The sequence below is a fragment of the Rattus rattus genome, chromosome 8 (genome assembly GCF_011064425.1).
Source record: "Rattus rattus isolate New Zealand chromosome 8, Rrattus_CSIRO_v1, whole genome shotgun sequence".
Taxonomy (NCBI): Eukaryota; Metazoa; Chordata; class Mammalia; order Rodentia; family Muridae; genus Rattus; species Rattus rattus.
The window spans coordinates 40,707,515-40,729,936 of record NC_046161.1 but is presented as its reverse complement, the minus strand read 5'-3'; the positions used below and the strand labels follow the sequence as shown (position 1 = coordinate 40,729,936).

At 48.0% G+C, this 22,422-nt stretch overlaps 1 protein-coding gene across 1 annotated transcript in view; it reads right to left on the bottom strand.

Annotated features, from left to right (window-relative positions):
* Sik3 (SIK family kinase 3) overlaps positions 1-22,422 on the bottom strand; it is a 208,245-nt gene that overhangs the window by 14,356 nt on the left and 171,467 nt on the right. The window contains 14 exon segments of the mRNA XM_032909579.1: positions 13-352; positions 1,199-1,308; positions 1,702-1,787; positions 2,038-2,163; positions 2,801-2,951; positions 6,475-6,618; positions 8,701-8,771; positions 12,086-12,241; positions 12,469-12,619; positions 14,517-14,626; positions 14,738-14,815; positions 15,268-15,411; positions 15,648-15,758; positions 16,293-16,411. Of these exon segments, the coding sequence (XP_032765470.1) occupies positions 13-352; positions 1,199-1,308; positions 1,702-1,787; positions 2,038-2,163; positions 2,801-2,951; positions 6,475-6,618; positions 8,701-8,771; positions 12,086-12,241; positions 12,469-12,619; positions 14,517-14,626; positions 14,738-14,815; positions 15,268-15,411; positions 15,648-15,758; positions 16,293-16,411 (1,897 nt within the window).

Here is a 22,422-nt window from a genome sequence, read left to right as displayed (position 1 = left end):
AAGAAGCCTTACCTGTGAGCCTCTGCGCTGTCAGCACTCAGCTGCTTGGACAAGGGCCGGTGTCCATAGCCGAAGGGAGCCATTAGGCTGGTACGGTGCTGCATCTGAATCTGACTGGCACTGGGGCTGATGGGGATACCCCGCCCTGCAGAACCTGCAGTTGTCCCAGCCATGTTGCTGAGCATGTCAACTGGCTCCTGTAGCTGGATAGTCACTGGCTGTGACTGGCTAGCCTGCTGTAGGCCCAAGCAGGTTAGTGCTACACTGGGAGGTGGGGAACAGTTCTCAGGTTGCTGCTGGAAGATTGCACCATGGGAGGGTAAGCCTTGAAACTGGGAGGGAGACGTAGCACCTGCAGAGAAAGGGACCACAGGATGACCAAGTGCCCATGTTACCTGTCAACTAGAGGAGACCCACAGCAGGTAGCATCTAGAACAGCCTTCTTAAACCTCACTATATATATATCTGAGATATATATATAAAGACAAGGCAGAAACTGGCAGAAACAGATCTGACTCACTAGGTCCTACCCACAGAACTAGGACTCAGTTGGCCAGACGGGCTCCCCATGAACTTGTATTTCCAACTGATTGCCCATGAGCTGCTCTATGGCTGGATCTTGAGTAGCAGAGCTTGTATGCAGTGTTTCTTAACCAAGGCTGCATAGGAAAGAGCCTGAGAGTTGGTTAAGTTGCACATTCTCCTGTGGCAGTTCTGGGGCAGAACCCAAGATCCAACTCTGACCCAAGGTCATCTGGAGTAGGAAGAATACACAGGCCATCCTATGCTTCTCCACAATGCCAAGGAGACTGAAAAAGACCTGACTGCCTGCTGGATCTGAGGCACCTCGCCCTTCAGTCTTCACACCTACTACGAGGACTGGAGAGGGTTTAGTAATAGCAGCTAAGCTGTATTAAGGACCACTATACTGGGGAAAGCAAAGGCACCCAGAACTTAAGGAATTTATCCAAGGTTTTGGTAAGAAGTGAAATTTAAGACACACACACAAACACACACACACACACACACACACACACACACACACACACACACACACACACACACACACACACACACACACACACACACACACACACACACACACACTACCACCATCACCAACAACAAAATTAAAGCCTAAAAGCAAGGTTTTCCCTGCATGGTACATTACGGATCCACCCCCTTGGCCTCCACTCACCGTGAGAAGAGATCATGGCACTGCTGACTGGGGGAGGACTGTTACTTGGCTGCCTGAATAGATGGTTGCTGGGGTGGTTGGGGGGTGGGCTTGAAGGTTGAATCCTTAACCTTAAAAAATGACAGAACAGGTACATAAAGCCTCCTGAGCTGACAGAGCCATCTGGAGTTAACATTTAGCCTACAGTTCATACAAACAGATATCTTGTAGTCTGAGGCAGACAGACATGGCAGCAGGCCACCATAGCTTGCCCACATCTCAGTCCACCAGACTTTCCCTGCCACAAACACAGCCCTCACTGGCCTGGCCTGAGATGGATGTCAGGTTACTCTATTCATGGGGCTAAGGAAACACTCAGGAGTTTAGGAAGCCCTCCAAACTTTAAATCAGCTTTTCTAGAAGGCTATCCCAAATGCTTGAGTCAGTCAGATTTCCCCATGAGTCAGACCAGAGTGCCATGCTGTCCAGCGGACGATTCAGGCAGAGTCAAAGTGGTTCATTACCTCTGCAGCTGGTGGGTGAGGAGGGCTGGCTGATTTTCACACGCAGCCTGAAGAGGTGGGGAGGGCTGAGGAGGACAAATAGAATCCTAAAACACAAAAGGGGTGGGGTGGGGGGGCATGACAGTATCATGAGTTACAGAGGGCATCAGAATTATTCTTGGGAAGACACAGAACGTACTGTCTGGGACTCAGACTTTTGCTTCTGCGCGTCATCAGACATGTTGCCCACAATCACAGCTCACACTCGACTTGGCCCCGAGTCTTTCAGACAATGCACAGGCCAATTAGCAAACTCAAGAACACACTGGAGAGAATGAAGAGTGAGTGAGGGCCTACTTGAATTTGCTGCTGGAGGATCTGATGGTGCTGCTCCTGCTGGTACAGCATATGCTGCTGCTGGGTCTTCTCCAGGGTTCTCTCGTCAACCTGCCCGCCGTACATCTTCTGTAGCTGCTCACACTCCTGAAGGGAAAGCAGTGGGTACAGATGGGACACGGCCAAGTTTACCCCATGCAGTGAACTCGGCGGAAGCAGATCTGCCCCTACAGTCTCATGGGCAGAACCGTGTCCTCATTGGGCGTATGCACAGCGATCCCCACACTCTGCTCTATGGGAAACAGTGGGAAACAGCAAGGAAAGGACGCGCTGTGGAATGTCCAGTGTGGAATCAAATCTAAACAGGAAGCATATGTAACTTGAAGCTCTTGGCCCTTCACAGTAGCCGAGAAGCAGGTTTCCTACCTCTGGGAGCAATACCAGCTGGAGATTACACCCAGGGTGAGAGGGTACAGTAATCGGGTCCTCTAGGGCCCGGTGCTCTGCACGGCAAAGGCCCTGCCAAGATTGTTTAGAAGTACTGTCCCTGAGAAAATCAAACCAGAAGTGCCTTCCCAATGCACCACACACGGTGGAAGAGAAGGTTAGTCTCATTATGAGGGAAGCGAGCTTGACCCTAGGGAGGGCAGTATATATTGAAGAGTGCACTTTAGAAAGCTATACTGCTTTAAGCTACAACACCTCAGTGTGGCTGACATGAAGGGTATGGAGTTGCTGCCCAGGTCCTGGACACTGCACTGTTGCTCCTGCCTCCATAGATTACCTGTTGTAACTGTTTGATGCTGCTGCTGTTGCCCATTCTTTCCAGGTGAGCTTTGAAGGCCTGGATGCTTGCCGCCCCGTCTGAGAACCGGCGCACGGGGGAGAAACGCTCCGTAGGGAGATGCAGGGTGTTGGAGTCCTTGTAGGTGGAGCTGAATATATGGGAAGAGACGGTTAGCAGCCAGGACTCGGGGGCTATGACCAATCACACAGGGACCATGGCACTACATGGATACAGAGACAGCGGATGCATGAGGAGCCCTGTATATGGTACTCCCGTGTCACTTTCTGAGGTGGCTGTCCCCCTTAGTGTACTACAGGCCCTCATCTCCCACCTCCACTTACCTCAGGTTGGTCCTACTTCCCAGGCCTGCTGAGGTCCTGGGGTCAACTATATCTGGTTCTTATATAAACATATCAGAGCAGGGTGCAATTCGTCAGTACAGACAGCCAGGACTGGCTGTACCAGAGCCTTGGTTTTTATAGTCATTTATTTTCTATTATAGTTACATTTTGGGGGGGGGGGATAATTTTGTGCAAGCTATGGTTTTTAAAACCAGATCCCAAACTGGTATCGTTAGAAACTTAGAATTCACTATTTGACCCCGAGTTACCTCCAGCAGTAATCTATGTATGGCTAGGATGAAATCAAAGTCAGGTCTGTGGTCAAAGGTCTGGCCTGGAACTCACAGTTCTGTTCTAGATAAGGGAGGGTGGAGGCTGGGGTGGGTGAAGAGAGAGGGACCTCTGATCCCAGCACAGAGACAGCGTACTTCTCAGGAATGTGGGCCTCAAGATCCTGCACGTACCTTATGAACACACATGAGGCTCCCTACTGTGAACGCTATCTCCTCTCACAGCAGCACCTGCCCAACCTCCTGCTGACAGAGGGGTCCCCAATATTCAGTCAGAACACAGCCATGTCTTACGTGGAGGAAGAAGAGGCATTGATCAGGAACCCTAAGACAACCCCAGGCTGGCTAACGCCTACACTTGCTGCCTAACCAGAAAGAGATGTTTATGAGCTGAGAGATAAGCAGGTTAAAGACTGCAGAGGCAGCGTCCCCACAGCTGATGGAAAGGGTCAGGGAGGCAGGTGTCGGGCAGAGATGACATTATGCTGAGCCATGGGTGAGGGGGCGGGTAACCTCGCCAGTTTAGACTAAAGCGGAGCCAAAGCCAAGGAAGCAGGTGAACAAGCAAGTTCAAATACAGTGCAGACAGGGAAGGGCTGAGGAGAGATGAGGACCAGGCAGCGATGCCAAGAGAGTTCTGATGTTGGGTGGAAGCCCTTACTCTCTTCGCTCCTTCAGATGTCATCAAAGCTTCAAGCAGTAGTGAGCTAATGAAATGCGCATGGAGTCCTACTTGTTTTAGTAACATACAAGACAAATTAATCAGGGTGGGGGGATGGATATCGCAGTCCAGGCACCGAGTTCACGAAGGATGCTTCCAAGAGCCTGTTCTGTCTGCACTTCAGACTCTGAATTAAAACACAGCACCAGTATTATTTCCCCTCAAATTTGACGCCTACACTTTCAGTGTTTTCAGGCAATAGACAGGTTTCCATCACCCAGAGCTGTTCTTCGAGTCGTCTTTTTGCACGAAATCATTTCTTTCTCATTACAGCAAGAATATCCCAGGTTCAAGGTGTGGCAGTTTTCCGGAAACTCAGGCTGTGAAGTCAGGGTCCAGCTCAGCCTGGCTCAGTAACTTCAGGGGGTCGGGGATCGGTACCGAGGGACCTGACCACTGCAGAGCCACGGGCAGTGTCAAGCGTGTGTAACTTTGTTTTCAATAGCAACCATGGTCACCCAGGGCAGCCTCACATAGGCTGCCCTCTCCACTATACTCTTCACACAGTGATGCAGCTCCCAACTGGATAGAACCTGTTTTGTGTTAACTTTTAAATCATACATTTCCAGGGGTGAAAATGTTGACCAGCCCCTCTTCAGTCTCCATGATGAACTTCACCTATTATAACACAAAGAATAGATATATATTCTGTTCTTTTAATCATGTTCCAGAAAACGAAAGGAATCCAGTGACGCAGACAGGCACCCGTGTCACATCATGTGTTTACGGCCTTAGAACACTTCTCTTTTCTTCTGAGTTAGAGTTAATCTCTTGTGTGTTTGTACAGTGACCCCACCGCCCCACAGTACATGATTTGTCATTGGTTTCCAACTCAAACTGCCTCGGCCCTAGAAACCCAAGTAACACATGTGCTCATGGGAACAGGCAGCAGAGCTCTGGGTAGTAAGGCACCGGCAGTGTCTGCAGGTGCCATGCATGTCCCATGGATGGTCGCCGTGGTCTTCTTTTGAAAATAAATGTCATAGAATAGAGGGTCTGTGAGGTAGTCTGGTTGGACAGTGCTCATCACCATTTTTTAGAAAGGTACAACCAGTTACTCAAAGGACAAAAGCTAACAAAAGCCCCGGGGGATGGCCAACAAATCAAATATCAGCAGTGAAAGCACCTTCAGAGCAAGTGCAAGTTACAAGCTGCCTCAGGGGTGGGGGCAGTTGGCCAGCCAGCCAGCACAGAGGAGTTCTCTGAGGTGACTGATGGCCGCTCCCAAGAGTTTCCATCGAGGGACTGCACCACCACAATCTTGCACGAGAACCTTCACAGTTTCTTTCCGTTCCTAATAGGACTTTTTCTTTCTAAATTGTTCATGGTCAATTATGAACGCTTATCTTCCTTCTTCCGGAGTTCCAGCGTGGCACTAATTCTGTCCCTGTCTGCTCAGAGCTCACCTGCCCCCACTGATTACCTGATGTTCAGTGGGAAGCTAGCACAGTGGGAACGCTGTATGGAGCTGACCAGCGTGCAAGCGTTCCTCCCTACTGGCACGAATACACGCCGCATTTCCTCAGAACCCAACTGCTTTCAGCCTTCCCGAGGAGGCTGTATGCCACTACCTCACCCCACCTCAAGAAGACGGAAGGAAACAAGATCAAGCAATGGCTGCTGACTTGGGAAATGTGGCCTGGGAGCTAGGGGAAAAGCAACAGAATGGACGCAGCTAAGACTGACGGTCATGAAGGAGTCACGGAGGACAGCCATCTCAGCTCTCTCTCTTCCTGCCAGGCTACCTTGGAATCAGTGAAGTTTCTCTAGTCAGGATGGGGAAACTTGGTTTCCCTCTCCAAGGCAATGCATTCTAAATAACAGAGGCCTAGAGAAAGAGCTTGCTGTAAAAATATTCAAAGAATGACTTCCTACACAACAATCAAAAGGGTGTAACACTCCTGTTCTGCCATACATCAGGGGTGTACCTCCATCTACAGCCAGTCTGCTGCTCTAACGCCACATCAAGTGCCCATTTTTTCCGAAGGCGATGAACTATATTAGAGGTCACGTCTGGGGGTGTTGCTACAAAGTCCTCATTTCTAGAGCTGTCTTCTGAGAGCACCACCCCCTCGAAGGCCTACACGAATCAGCTGCAGAGGATGAGTAGCCCGGCTAAGAAACGAGATGGAAGAGCCTCGGTTTCCAGAATCCGAGAGAAAGCTTTTGCCCTGTGCGTTGGTTAGAGCTAAGAGCTGAGATGTGAGCTCGGGATGGCAGGTGGCTTCCAGTTAAAGCTAGTCACCAGCTGGAGACCAGTCAGAAGGGTGCTGATCCAATGGGCCTCCAGGATGCTCACACTGCCGAGCGGCTACTCACCGATGCTGGTCAGGTACCAGGTGAGGAGGCCAGACCCGGGAACGGAAAGACTGTTGTCCTAGCTGCCGCTGCAGGTCCGGTGGGATCTCAGCTGTCGGGCTGGTCATGGCCAGTGTGTGCCTTTTGGACCTATTTGCCAAGTACCTGCAACAAGCAGGGAGGACATTTCATAGTAAAAAAAGACAAGAATGTTCCCGCGCAAGAAGCAACAGAAGCTAGTCTGAAGCACTGGGTAGGACAGTATGGGATGCCAGAAGGGCTCCATGGTAAGCAGCCCCCAACAGGATGGAGGTGAAGCATGTCTAACTGGCCAGCAGAAGTCAGCTCACCACCGATGTGGCTGGTTTTGAGCTTGAGAGTAGCCATTAAGAGAAGAAAGGGAGGTGTAGCACACAAAAGCAGTGGAATCGATTTCCTTTATTCCACTCAATAGAAGAAGTTCTCTTTCTACATATTAATTTTTCTCCAAATTCCTAAACTATACATCAGAGGAAATAGAATCCAAGGCCTATTTCTAGAGGGGTAAGTGAGGTATTCAGAAAGAACCAACTTATGTCTCCTGATGTCAGATGCCTCTTGTTTGAGGACAATAGAGTTCTTCCCTTATGTCCTGTGACCAAAACTGAGTCACTGGAGAAGAAAACTGATATGGTCCCAGAGGACTAGCTTGGAGGATGAAGAAATAAGACCACATGGGATATTCAGGAGGTAAAGAAGAAAGGTAAGGGAACAGAAGAGAAGGCCAGAATTGGCCCCCATGATGTCATTTAGTCCCAGGAGCTCGCAGACCTACACAGATCAGCACCATACTAAGACCCAGGCCCTGCACCTGGTGCAGGCTTCCTCAGCACTCCGCTTGTCTTGGATACAGATAAAAGAAACATGATTCCTTTCTGTCCCTTCAAAATGACAGGCACTCTGGCCTTTTACTGTTGGTCTGAAGAAGGTGGGGCCAGAGGAAGTGAACTCTAAGACAAAGAAGGTAAAACACAGCTGCACCTTTGCAAGGAGGGATGGCAGGACTCAGTGCACTCCCTACTTTCTCATTTTTTTCATGACACCAGTAGGACTTGTTTGCAAACTCATGTTATCAGCAAACCGTAGAAGCATCAGACTGAGGCAAAGTCACCAGGTTTTTGTTTTCTTCTGCTGTCTAGGCTGGCAACACCCCTGTTCACTAGGGTTTTCTTTCTGCACAAGATCACCTTCATTGGACAGGAACTCTTATATAGACCTCCTGGGTGCAGAAAGGGAGTCCTGAATAACAACCATAAGGCTCTTAGTTCATTCCTGACTACGTTGCCTATGTGAGCTAAAAGCTGTTATCAGACTGTAATTTGTGGTACACAAACTTACTTAGAGAAAGCCATCAGTGGTTAACGTCCATTGATAAAAACACCCAAAGTTTCCCCGAGAGCCCATGAAAACCATTTTATTTCAACTTCCCTCAAGGGAAAACATATAATCTTGAAGAACACCTGTATTTCTGGGAAAATACATGCTGGATTCTGATGAAAACCCCTCCACATAAAATAAGAAAGACAACTCCACAAGGGGACATGCATGGAGCTGAAGACCATGGCTATAGGAATGAGGCCATCGGACTGCACAGCACGCGATGGTCACTGTTGTTCATGGTGAGTCAGGCATCTCTCAACACGGTAATGCAAACAATGGATATTTACATCTTTCCCTGCCCCCCAACACCCGCCGTTTTTTTTTTTTTCTTCCCAATATCTCATTGTTGGTACAAGGGAGTGGAAGAAACACACAGCAAACAGTACGGGAGGTATTCTTTCATTCTCCTGGGAAGGAGGAGTCCATGCCAGGTCCATGGCCAGACTAGCTAGGATCACTGTCATCTCAAATCTCCAATTCCTTCTCAGTAAACAGTTCGTGGCAGGTAGGAGCAGGCTTTAGGCCTTCTGAACACTATCAGAGTTGCAATATGAACGCGGGGGACAAGGAAGGAAGGAGGGAGGAGAGAAAACGTTCTTAAGGTTATTGCTGTCACTTAAGGGGCTTCCAATGGCGCTTATAGAAATGGATTTTCTGGGCAGTCTTCTGTCCCTTCCGTGTGGGAGGAACATGCCATCTGGCTTGAGCAAAGAGACCACACAAGTGTTGAAGCTGCACTGCGCCACCTCCCTGGGCAGAGGTGACCTTCGCTGGTCGCGGGGAGCCTGCCCAAGGACGTTCTGCAAGCACTGCCAGATGCCACATTACCTCTGCACAGCTTCCTGATCTGGCTCCCCATCCGAGCTCTCCTCATCCACAGGGGTAACTGCTGGCACTGCCTGCAGAGAGACAGCAAGGAAAGGCTCAGGGTGGCAGCTTATTCTGTGATGCCCTCAACCTTGGTAACTGGACCGAGGCCAAGGGTCTTGTTAATGTTCGTATTTCAAAGACGTCCCTAGAACGGGGGCTAGAGAGGACATTCTTCCATCTTGCTTTCCAGCGCCATCTGGCTCAGGTGATACATCTGGGTTTCTTCCCTTATCACAGGCTTTGTTCGTCTAACACTCGGAGGCTTCCTTTAGGATCAGCTGCGCATTCATAGCTGTTGTCTTTGCCTCGGATTTAGAGACAAATGAGCAGTAAGAGCACAACTGCGCTCTCAAGCCCTCCACGGGAGCTTGGGGAGGAAAGGAGGCGGCCCTTTGGAGGAAGCAGCCTGAGACCTGAGGTGTGCACAGGAGTGAACAGCCGCAGAGAGCAAAAGGGTCACAGGCTGAGAGAGGAGGAAGACCTGCTGTGTCCAAGGACCTGGAACGTACAGAACTGCCTACCTAGAGTGCCTAGGAACTGACTGGCCTCACATTAATGTCAGTCCCAGCATCTGGATGTCTGAACTCCCGGAAAGCATTACGGTGACTGAAAATGCAAAGTCATATAACATATCATCAAATAGCTGTAAGTCCATGTTTTAAGATACTCACTACCCTCTGAAACATAAATAAGCAGCACCACCCTGGGGGTCCTGGCTCTCCTCTGTGACGACTGGAATGTTGTGCACCCTCGAAAAATATTCTTGGTCCAGTGGCCCAAATAAGCACCATCCATGCCTCAGGAACTACAGCAGAAACCAGACTCCAGTGACCGAAAGCACTGGAGCATGGGGCTGGAGAGCCGGCCCAGGGTTGAGAACGCTGACTGCTCTTGCAGAGAACCAGGGTTTGGCTCCTAGCACTCATACTGGGTGGCTCACAACAACTTGTAAACCAGACTCCAAAGGACCCTACACCTTTGACCTCTGCCAGCACCTGCACTCTGATACACTTCTCTCATTAGTTAAAAATGAAAATAAATACTTTCTTTAAAACTGGGTAATACAAAACAAAAACTTCTTGAAATAATTACAGCTTTTGGATTTCTCACATCCTCTTCTTTAGTTCTTTTTTTTTTTTTTTCTTTTCTTTTTTTCAGAGCTGGGGACCGAACCCAGGGCCTTGCGCTTACTAGGCAAGTGCTCTACCACTGAGCTAAATCCCCAACCACTCTCTTCTTCAGTTCTAAGGGTGGAGTAAACCGTTGGATAGGAAGTAGCAATGGCTGAGGCAGAGGAAAGGCGCTTGAATATCATACATGCTTATTTTGGGATGGGCAGTGGTGATTCACTACAGGATTTTAAGCAGGGGCACGGTGTTACAGGATCTGCGTTTGAAAAAGTGGGCTCTCTTTACTTGCAGGGTGCGAGGGGCAGCCAGTGGGAAACAGGAGTCATGCTAGGTACCAGCTGGGAGTTCACTGTGTTAATCCAGTACTGGAGACCATGGCTGAAGGAAAGAGGCTGGAGATGGACAGATGCAAACCTTTTTTCACAGACATCAGATAACTGATTGAGAGGGAATAACAAAAATTATATAAAGATTTAGAAAAAAAAGTCCATGTTCCTAGCTGGTGTTAGCACTAGGGTGGCAACAACGCTGTCACTGTCCCTGAGAGGGACAGACAACTGTCGCTGAGGCACGAGATGCTTCGGAACATGCTGCACTCACACTTGAGGACTTGTGAGAGAGCTGCTAAACCTATGGTGGAGGTGATCACACATGCACATGTGTGGAACCCGGAAGAGCATTCTGGGTGCAGGGCCAGATGGCAGCTGAAGGGAGTGGATGGGCTCATCCAGAGAAGAGAGGAGATGGGCCTGGGCTAAGTCAACGCTGAGCAGAAACCTGCAGAAGGGACTGACTGGCTGAAGGAAAACCTAGGATAATGTTACGGAGCCAAAAAAAAAAAAAAAAAAAAGTATTACAAAGAAGGGGGTGGGGGTGGGAAGGTCAACAATGACTAATAGAGATAGAGTTGGGACATCCAAAAAGATAAAGATTAAAAATGCCCACTGGGTCCCCAGCTCCGGAAAAAAAAAAAAAAAAAAAAGCCTACTGGGTTTATCAACAAGAGCTTGTTAGTGACCTTGGCAGCAACAAGTCCAGTGGGCAGAGGAAGTCACCCCACTTTCCACAATGCTGATGCTGATCCTTCCCAACCAATGCTAACCTTGCGCATGGAGAGCCTCTGCCACCCGTCAGGCATGGCATTCACTCTGGCACTCCATCTAGCATGCTGTCGTTTTCCTAAGGCTGTGTCGTGCCTGCAGCGGTGGTTAGACTGGGACTCACTATGTATACCAGGTTAAACCTGCACTGACTCCTGGGGGCCAGGATTAGCTGGCTCTGCAAGCTTTTTTACTATTCAGATACTACAAATGGCTGAACTTGTCTGCGTTATCACACCCGGGACACCAGCAGCTCTGGTGCAGAACTGTTTTCTGAACTGCAGTGCTATTGACAATGTGGCTCATAGGCTCATACATCGCTCTGTGACCAAACCCAAGAGAAGTGAGCTTCTGTTTTAAAACATATTGATCCATGATGGATTGGAGAACAAACGTCCCGAGTACTGTGATTTCAAGCAGTACTCCCTTAAATAGCTCAGAAGGGCGATGTACATACCATTCAATCTTATGGAACCATGAGAGAAAAACACCAGAAATAAACAGAAACCAACATGTGAAATAAAGTCTTTGCATGTCACTGTTGTACAAAACGGTGTGACTGGGATGTGACTGAAGTTAGAGCCACAGTGTAATCATACTGTAACCACTCGAGGCTGTGCCAAACTGTTAGGTGGTACCAACCACAGGAGAGCTGGTGAGATGGTGATGTTGGAAACTTGTCTAGTAAGGGGTTAACTCCGTGGGCTGATGAGATGGCTTAGCAGTAAGTACTTGCCCGTTCAAGACTGAAGAGCCAAGTTTGATTCTTGGAACCTACATGAAGGTGGAAGGGGAGAACCGACTCCCAAAAGTTGTCCTTTGACCTCCACAAATACACTGCAGTGCATGCACGCCCCACACCCCCAGCAGCCAATCTTTATAAGATAAAAGTTAAAAGGCAATTCATTCTAGAGAGCATTTCTTGTGTGAACTGCATCTGCTGGGGAACGTCCTCTGCAGTACCTTTGTGTGGCCCACTGTGGAAGGAGGCAGGTCAGAGAAAACACACAGTGCTGTAGTAGAGGGGATGTGGGTATTTCAGCCAAGTCCAGCCCCTTTACCACAGAATTCTTATCAAAAACCCCTGAGAGAGCCAGGCTGTGTGCTACTCACTGGTGTCATGGTGACAAGTGGGGATGGTCCCCGTGGGCGCTTGAGCAGCTGCTGGGCATGTAGTTGGATGTTGGCGCCTCCGTCTGAGGCTCTTCGGCCAAGGGGCCCCATTCCATTCAGTAACTGTAGTGTAGGCGGCTGTAATAGAGACTGCTCCTGCCAGGAGAGTGGGCAGATGCAGTGGTGAGGTGGGAAAGCACGGAGTAAACAGTGCACCCCCAATCTACCGCAGTTAGAGCATCTGCTGGGGTGAAGACGTCTCCCATCACCAGAGCAGTTTACAAAAAGGATCCCCCCAACCCCCAAGGAACAGTCCTGTTAAATCCTACCAAGGGAAGATCCAGTTTGTTTCCCGTGGGCAGGTCCATACCACAGCCACGTACCTTGTACTCAAGCTGCCCAGTTGGCTGCAGACTCTGCATGGGCAACAGGTTGTGCATGAAGTTCATAGGGGCCACCTGCAGGAATGGAGCCTGTGGGTTCGCTCCAGGGAAGCCGGGCAGGAGCTTCTGCATATCGTCCATAACTTCCGTGCTGACAGGAAACAGGAAGAGAGAGTGTGGTTACTCAGAAGTGTTTAAGTCTCGGAGTCAATACCACCTTATGTATTTGAGACAGAGTTTCTCTGTGTATCCCTGGCTGTCATAGAACTTGCTCTATAGACCAGGCTGGCTTTGAACTCAGAGACCTATCTGCTTCTGCCTACTGAATACTGGGATTAAACGTGCGTGCCATCACTGCCTGACTTTTTCTATCTTTTCATACGTGCATACATGTATATGCAGATATGTCTATGTGTGTAAGACAGTAAATGTGTGTGGGTGTCCCAACATATATCTGTGCATGGGTATGGGGACCAGAGGTGGGAGTCTTTGTCTACCACGCTCTATCATGCTCTACCACGCTCTACCACGCTCTTCCAGGTATCTCAGATTCACCTCTCAGGCTGCCCTTGAGCTCGGTGCATCTGCTTGCCTCCAGCCCACAGAGCTGGAGTTACAAGAAAGGCTGCCACAGCTGGCTTTTCTATGAACCCTGAGGGTGTGAACTGAGGTCTTTATGCTGGCAGAACAAGCACCTACAGGATGGTATTTTTCTCCTAAATTTCTATTTATGTCTAAGCAAAGCAAAAGTCTGTTTACTGTGTGGAATTTCACTCTGAGTTATTGGGGATTCTACTCTTCATTGATCCTGTTCAAAAGCCAACAGTAGACACAACAGGCTGGCACAACTCCAGCCCAGGCTTTCTAAACTGGGAGGTGAACAGCAAGTTTCTAGAGAGCACAGGGCATCCGCTAAGACAATGACTGCCTGAAGTAGCAACTGATTCACTAGGGAAAGAATGCAGTTACTACTGTCAGTGCTGACAGGACAGACAAGAACTGGATGTTCGGGGCTGTCATGCCCATCAGACTTTAAATAAGAGATTTTTCCACTAATCACGACTCAGGACTCCACCCCTCAGCAGTGACACATTCTGTGGAACCCAAATGTTCTTTCTATTGCTCGTTTGATCACATCAAGAACAAGCACGTAAAACAAGCAAACCAGCAGGCATGGGCGTTTTTTCTGGGGATCTGCTCAGAAGACATTTATAAGAAAGCCAGCTCCGCCCTGAGCTGAACTCTCAGGAGAAGGCTTGCCACAACCCTCTCTTTCCTGCTTGGTGAAGAGAACATTCAGCAACAAGATGGGCTACTGTTCACGCCAAAAGGTCTCGACTGCAGAGTAGAAATGGAGTGAGTTGGTCCTTAGTCTACTTCCCAAACATGAGGGCCTCAGGGAATACTTTGGGAAATGTGTTTTGGGATTCTTGCTTATTTTGGGGCAGAGCAAGATACTGAACTCTGAATCCTGCTTGTGCCAGGCAAGTGCCTCTAACTGTCCACACACATAAATGGTCATACTACCTGTCTCCCCTTTCTAAAAGAGTCTGAATATAGACCATTAGGTAGCTAGCATCTCTAAAAGCTGCTAAAGTTGGCAAGTTTACTTCTGTTTTTGAGACTGGGTCTCCTTATGTGTCCTGGAACTCAACATACAGACCAGACTGACCTTGAACTCAAGAGGTCCTCCTGCCTCTTGCCTCCTCAGTGCCAGGATTAAAGGCGTGCAACACGATACTTTGCTAAATGTGACTGAGTATTATGGAGTACTTCTGGAATGATTTAGATGAGAAGAACTCCATCACTGTCAACAAAGATGCTATTATACTCTTCTCACCTGACACAATGGCTGCTAAGAGCCATTGCCTATAGGCAGACTTTGTAACTAATCAAATTGGCCATGGTTTACTGTGGCCCCTGATATGTAAAAATGTATTTTGGGGACTTATTTTTATTATGAAGTAGGAGAAAATGTACCACAGGAGGCATTCAACCCTGACGGACCTTTTGCCTTAGTACTGGCAGGACGCTGACCAGGTACTTACCGTGGGTCAGCCACTCCCACCGTGTGCCTCCTCATTGACAAATAGCGAACCAAGGCTTCTGGAGAAGGCTCTTCACCCTCGTCGCTGTCCAAGTTCACGGCCCCGTCAGGCTAATGTGGGGAAACATAGCTGATCAGAAGTAAATCAGAAGGAAGGAAAGGCGCTGTGGCTACGGGAAGAGATGTGGCTTCAGGCACCAGTGGTTGGACATGACTACTTGCCTCTATAATTTGGTTCTCTGGGTTGATCAGCTGAACTTGGGGGACGCTAATGTTCATAGCAGTGCCTGTCTGCTCCACCTAGAAAGCAGTACACACAGACACACAGAGTTGAGATACTAGAAGAAACCATGACAGGTTTTCAAAGTTATCTTTCCCCACACCCCTTTCTCTAAGACATGGTTTTGCTATGTAGCCCAGGCTGCCTGAGATTCCCAATGGCTAGGATTATGTTCAAAGCAGTCTTGATTGTAAAAGTCTGGTTCTTCTGCTTTCAGGTGATATAGCAAGGAAGCATCCTTAGGGAGAATGGTATCTCATAATGATTTGCTACTTCTTAAAATAAAATTAAGATAACAATTTCTGTCATTGGACTTTCTCTCAAAGAAAGACAGATTTTGACAGTCTTCTGACAATGGAGGAGACAAAAGTGGATAAATAGGAAATCTCTCATGACCAAAAGCTGATGAGCAGTGGCTAGCCCTTACCCTGGTATAACCTGTCCTCACCTAGGTCACAGAGACATTGCCCACCTGGATATTGACTGGTGCCTGAAAAGTCATGGCTTGGGGCGTGCTGGGAAGTGTTCCAGGACGCAGAGTTTTGTTTTTCTTGTGTCGATCGCACAGCAGGCTGTAGATCGCACTATAGTGGTCATAGGCATCCGACCTTAATGACTGCCAAGAGAGAAAGGGAGAGGGAGACCCTGAGGTGGTGCCTCAGTGACACGCTCTGACCCACCAGCACAACACAAAGCAGCTTCTTCCTTCCCTCTTAGGTCCAGGAAGGGCAAAGGCAGAGGAAAGGGGAGGAAAGCAGGAGCACCCAAGAGCTCAGGAAGGTGACACTGCAGGAAAGTCAGAAAAGAGGAAGGGCCACTTATCTTACTGGCTCTCCACCCAGTCTCAGGTACCTGAAGTGTGCGTTCCTTGTCCAGTCCCATGTCTTCCATGGCCGAGAGAACCTCATCATTGAGGGGCTCTTCCTGCCTTTCCTTCTTCAGCTGCTGGCATTCTGCTATTAACTGTGACACGGAGAGAGACAAATAGTCAAAGTCCCAGTTAACAGCAGCCCTCAGCACGGCATAGGATACATAGTGACCAAGCTGTCCTATGCCCCATTGCTGCAGATTCCCTGGGTCTCATACAAAGTCTATGCAAGACAGCTCTGGCAATCAGCTATGGCTGACAAAAACCTTCTGCTCCCTGACCTCCTGGGGTATGTGGAATGATCATAAATGGGGTGCAGCAATATGTTGCAGAAGCTGCTGAAATGAGCTACTCAGACAAGAGAGGCATTCTGGTGGCAGTGAGCTGTACAGCATGCTGTCTTGGAAGTCAAGAGCAAATTGTGGTTTTTGGGATTCCTGGTGAAACCCAGTATCCCTGGTCTCCACAGTCTGGCTTGGTGCTGTGGCTTCCTGTGAATTCACAGGCCACTTTGGTTTTACCCAGCAGCTGATTTTTACTGCTCGTCTCTTTGGATCCTGGGCAGATCACAATCACTGCAGAAGATAAGGAGCTAATCAGGAGTTCCCAGAGCAAGGAGCCCGGCTCACCCTCTCAAAGTTGGGGTCCGCATCTCCGAGCTTCATCCACTTGTGCCTGCAGATCTGCTCCATTGAGAGACGCTTATTCGGATCTAACACCAGCATGTGGCGGATCAAGTGCTCACACTCTGTAACAGACAAACAGCTGCTGTCAGGCCAGTGAGGGAGGCCCTGGTAGAGCTGAGGGGCTCGATGTGAGAGCAGCAGGTAGAGTCTCAGGCTCCCTGCCTCTGGTTCTGTTTCTCCTCTGCCTTCATCTCTACCTACTTCATTGTTTACTCCAGAACGAAATGGGCAAAGCAGAGAGAGGGAGAAAAGAATTCAAATGGGGCAGTCTGGTAAACGCCTCCACTAAATCTGACATGTGTCCCCTGTCCTCTAGAGAGATTCAGCACCTTAGAGGTACCAAGATGGGCAGCTCTAGCCTCCCACACACACTATCATGTGCACATTAATGACTTTGGCTTAGGTGTGCAGTGTGGCGTTTCTCATGGCACAGGGGCGTAGGCCACCACAGAACTTTCCTAATGTAAAGCAAACGCCAGGAACACGTAGCAGCACTTACAGATGCAGCCAGTGGGCACTTTCTTTCGGTAACTCATACTCCAGGTTATACTGGAGAGAGAAGAAGAGTTCAAGATCAGAAACCTGTATTCTGATTTCAAAGCCACCCACCTTAAAAACTTTCTCATGTACAAACTGGGAGTTCTGATGACCGTGCTGGAGCAGCAGTTATGAGGCAGGAGGCAGACAGGGATGAGGCTGCATTGTTCATGTATCTTCACAGCACTCTACAACTGCTACCTCAGCCCCACCACAGTCCTAAGAGCAGTGCGCTAGCATCCTTCCCAATTTGGAAATGGCCCGGATTAAGCACAGAGTCCTCAGTCACATGGTTTTCAAGCCAGATCCAAACCAATAGTCCGGCTGTCCACCTGGGTGTGTGCACATGTGTGCAGGTCCATTTGTTTATGTGAACAAGGATGTAGGTCAAAGGTAACGGTAGGGTGGCTTCCTCAATTGTTTCCACTACATTTTTTGAGACAGAGACTCTCATAAATTTGAAGCTCACCAGCTCCAGGAGATGAGCTGGCCAGTGAACCCGAGATCTTCGCACACACCCCACCCCCTGTGTTAGGATTACAGGCGCAGCACCATGCCTATGTTTGCGTGGGTGCTAGGGATCCAAACACAGCAACACAAGCAGTTTACCCAAAGAATCATCTCCCCAGCCCCTCCCTGATGTGGTGCCGTTAACCACAGCTGTTATGTTGCCTCAATCCCGCAGAGCCGAAAGGGTCAATCTACCCGAACCACACCAGTCCTTCCCCAGCCATCACTGCTTGCTTGGGCAGCGGAAAAGGTTCCTAGGCAGTCTTTCTGCGTGGTTCTTGCTTCGTTAGTCTTACTCTCCACTGGCATTTGTTTAAGGTCAAGGCTAGACCAACACCACTTTAGTAACTCTATAGTTTCTTCTCATGATCTCAAAATGAAACCGACAAGCCCTGGGCCTAAAAGGTTACTGTCTAATTTCCCACAATGCAGCTCTCTCCACTGTCTGGCCTCTATGCTTAGACCTCTAGTTGGAATGGATACTCCACAGGTCTTCTCATGGAGGGTTCCCTGTCATGCAGGCAAGAGTTTAACTGTCACTTCATCAGAAACTCATCCCTGACCTCTGACATGAAAACAGGCTCAGTTGTTCTTCACTGTGTCACATGACTTTTCTTTATTATTTAAAGACTTCTCTTTTTCATATTTGTACTTGTTGGCTATCTCTGTCACAATGCAAGGCCGGGGTCTTTTCTACTGCCATAAGCAATATGGACTATCCAATACAAAAAATGATTATATATCTGATGGGAACTGAATATATGAGTAAATATTGAATATTCATCTCAATACGACTGTATTGTGAAAATACTTTTCATCTCACTTCGTCTTCAGAACTATCCTAGAGTAGGTTCTATAAAGGTTCATTTGTAAATGAGCAAACAGGATTGAAGTGTTAATACATTCGGCTACCATAAGGATGTGCTCTTGATTGTCCTATAAGGCGACATTGGGAGGATGTACATTCTATTCACCTATTTTTTTTTTCCAGAACAGATTCAACACTGCAATTTCTATAGCACTTCTGGTAGCATCACTATCATGAAAGATATACTCAGAGTCATTTAAAAGATTTACTCTTAATTTTTACTGTATTATAACTTCAGAAATCCAAAACAGATGCTCAATAAAAATACCAATTTGTTTTTGCTTTATGAGCAAGGTATATTCAAGGGCCATTCCTATCTGAAAGACTATGGTGTCTCCAGTCTAAAGTTATGTAGCAAGTGTAGACCCAGCAGTGTAGCATCTATGACATACAAGTCTGTCATCATTTGAGAGAGAGAGAGAGAGAGAGAGAGAGAGAGAGAGAGAGAGAGAAGTAGGTGTTCTTAATTCATGAAGTTCAGTGCAGGGAGGCCAGGGTATGCTTTGGAAGTTGCGATGTTGTTATTCAAGCCTCTAGGTGGCAGTCCACTCTTTTTCTTTGGTCTTTCTACCCAAAATTTATCCTATGACATCAGGGGACCAAGGCCACATAATGTTTGTAACAGGCTTGCTTTTTAAAGCAAAGAGTTCTTCTTCTAGGCAATTTCTTTAAACAACAAACAAATAAAAGCAGAACCTGTCATAATACGTCCCAATGCAAACCTTAATTTCAGGATTTTGAAAATTCTGCTCAGTCATCCTTAACAGTTCTTATCCTAAGAGACCCTGAAATACTCACCACAAAAAAAAATTCACAAGGAATTATGAAGTTATGTACACAAACTTGCATTAATGTGTGATTATTCAAGGAGGCAAAGAGTTTACATCAATTCCCCAGATTAGGGACCTCACTTTGTGTCGGTGGCACAAGGGCAAGTGTGCTGATCCTAGCTGTCATACGGAGTAGAACCTGGCAGATGATCAGAAGCTAACACGTTTCATCTGTTGCAGAGGGTGAAACATGGCCGAACTCAGTATCAAGCCACATTTTCTCAGTATCATATAGCTCATAAAATTAAATTCAGATGAGACCTGAACACGCTATTCTATACAAGATATGGAAGAGGGTGAAAATGAAAGCAATGACCGCTTCCCAACCTACAACCACAACCACAGGACACTCAAGTGAGCACTAGGAGAATGAAGCAGAGCAAAGGGTGATCTGCCAGCCCTCAGGACGCCCGTCGGAGGAGAGTGGCTCCTCACTTGTCCCTTCCCAGAGGGTGCACAGCTTTTGCTGCTGAGACCCAGGACTGTGGGACACAGCAGAGATGCTCTACGCTCATGCTAGAGAGGCAGCCTCTGCCCCACTTGACATTGCTTTTGTTTGTTTCCCACACGAGTCCAGGCAGTCTCTTCAGCCAAATCACTGTGGCCTGTGGAACACAATCCTCCTGTGCTGACTGGGTTTCTGTGTCAACCTGACACAAGCTGGAGTTATCACAGAGAAAGGAGCCTCCCTTGAGGAAATGCCTCCATGAGACCCAGCTGTAAGGCATTTTCTCAATTAGTGATCAAGCGGGACCCAACCCAGTGTGGGTGGTGCCGTCCTTGGGCTGGTGGTCCTGGGTTCTATAAGAGAGCAAGCTGAGAAAGCCAGGGGAAGCAAGCCAGTAAGTAACATCCCCCATGGCCTCTGCATCAGCTCCTGCTTCCTGACCTGCTTGAGTTCCAGTCCTGACTTCCTTTGGTGATGAACAGCAACGTGGAAGTGTAAGCTGAATAAACCCTTTCCTCCCCACTTTGCTTCTTGGTCATGATGTTTGTGCAGGAATAGAAACCCTGACTGAGACACCTCCTAGGGAGTGCTAACTACAGGATGCGCAGTGTGGGGCCTGCCGAGCTGACAGACATTGACTTTCAGGAATGGGCTTCCTTCTGAATGGAATGAAGACTGTCAGCAACTTTATCTGAGATGGTAACAAACACCTTTGTCTTTGAAGAGAATTTTCTCAAGGAGGCTGAAGGTGTTTGGCTTGAGAGGGATGCTAAGCAAGGGTGTAAGGGTGTGTTTGTGTGTGTGTAAACACTGTGTGTGTAAAAATTCACTTCATTCCTGTGACAGGAGAACAAGTGAAATATTTTAAGAATTATGAGGCTTATTTACCATGGAGAAAGGCAGATGTGAGCAGGAGGGGATGTTTTGGGCTGTCCTTCGAGTGTCTGAGGGATGGTCCACAGGCAAGGCCTAAGACAGATTCTGTGTGTCAAGATGTGATCTGGAAGTCATAATCCAATGAAGAAAAGGGTTCTCTCTGATCAGCGTGGATGAGACTTGGATGGGCGATCTGAGGAGCTGAGGGAGGGTGTGTACTATGTGCAGGCAAGGCCACACCCAGGTCTCAGCTACTAATTTTTTTTTTTTTTTTCGGAGCTGGGGACCGAACCCAGGGCCTTGCGCTTGCTAGACAAGCGCCCTACCACTGAGCCAAATCCCCAACCCCTCAGCTACTAATTTTACCGATCACTATTCTGGATAACAAGGGGACGTAAGGTACTCCTTGGCCACCTACCCCCAATTCTCAAAACTCTGTGACAGTGATAAAGGAATGGTCTGTGTACAATGTGGTAATCTCATTTTCACTATAAACGTGTCACATGGGTGGCCTTCAGGATGTCATTCAAAGACTTCTGTTTGAAGAAGCTTCAAAGACAGCAACTGTACCTTTTAGAGCCATGTAACGTCCCAACATGAGTCATGTCTTCCCAAATGGCAGGTGCAGGAGCAGAGCACTCGTGGCTGACAAACCTTGCTGACAACTGCATGCCCTAAGAAGCTAGCTGTGGCGGTATTCCTAGAATCTCAGTATCTGGGAGCTGGGACAGGAAAAGCATCAAGGCCAACTTCTGGTTCCCAAACCAGAAGTAACAAACGTGGAGAGCAACTGTTCATGCCTGTGGCTCATCACCTGGAGGCTGACTACCACAGGTTTGAGGCCAGCCTGGGCTACGTGATCACTGCTGGGAGTTCTGGGGCAAACTAAGTTACAGAGTGAGAGTGTCTCAAAACAAACAAACAAATAAACAAACCTCAAAACCAAAAATCAAGACAGAAAATACCCAAGAAGTCACAACATAACATAGTCATTCCCATGCTTCAGGCTGGAGTTGCCAGAAAACCATCATTTACTAAAGATGTAGGTCTGCTGCTGTATGGGGTCAAAAGCAGAAAGAAGGAAATGAAATGTCAGTAGAGTGATTCCTTCAGAGACATACCTGCCGATGTTAGTTGTGTGTAGTGTGGCAGGCATAGTACTAAATCCCTTAAGTATTCAACCGGTACACGACACCTATTACAATCTACATTTTGTAAGAAGTTGAAACTGAGACACTAAGAAACTTGGGCAGATACTAAGCAGCAGAGTGTGTTCATTCTTGTTGTTGTTCTTGTTTGTTTCTGAGATAAGCCAGACTCAGGCTAATCCTGAACTCATGGTCCTCCTGCCTCAGTCTTCTAGGCATTTGGATTTCTGGGGTGTGTGCACTCATGCATGCACACATGGCCTGGGTGTAGAGGTCAGAGGCTAACTTTGTGAATTCGATTTTCTTCAACCTTTAAGGGAGGGTTGTCTGGTCAGTCAGTGGTCCAGGAAATAAACTTGGCTTAGCAGGCTTGTGTGGCTAGGGCGTTTATCCAGTGAACCACCCCACCAGCCCTCCTAGAGAATTCTTCATCTAAATATACCTTTAAAAATACACTATTAATAACTGGATGTGGTGGCACAGATTTTTAACCTCAGCACTCAGGAGGCAGAGGCAGGAGGATCTCTGAGTTCAGGGCCAGACTGGTCTACAGAATGAATTCCAGGACAGTTTGGGCTACACAGAAGCCTTGCCTCAAACAAACAAACAAACAAACAAACAAACAAACACCATTTTTAGTGTTTGAGGTAGCATCCAGCATTGCTTTAGAAAAACAAATCAGAACAATTCTCTTATTCAGCTGATGACCAAAAACTGTGAACTCCAAAAACAGCCTCACTAGAGTCACCTACAAGCAGGTTCCAAATGGAGCAGAGAGATCGTGGTTGGGACTATGAATGAGATGATAAGGAGCATGAGGTGGGATGATAGCAAATGTATGAGAGGCTGGGAGCAG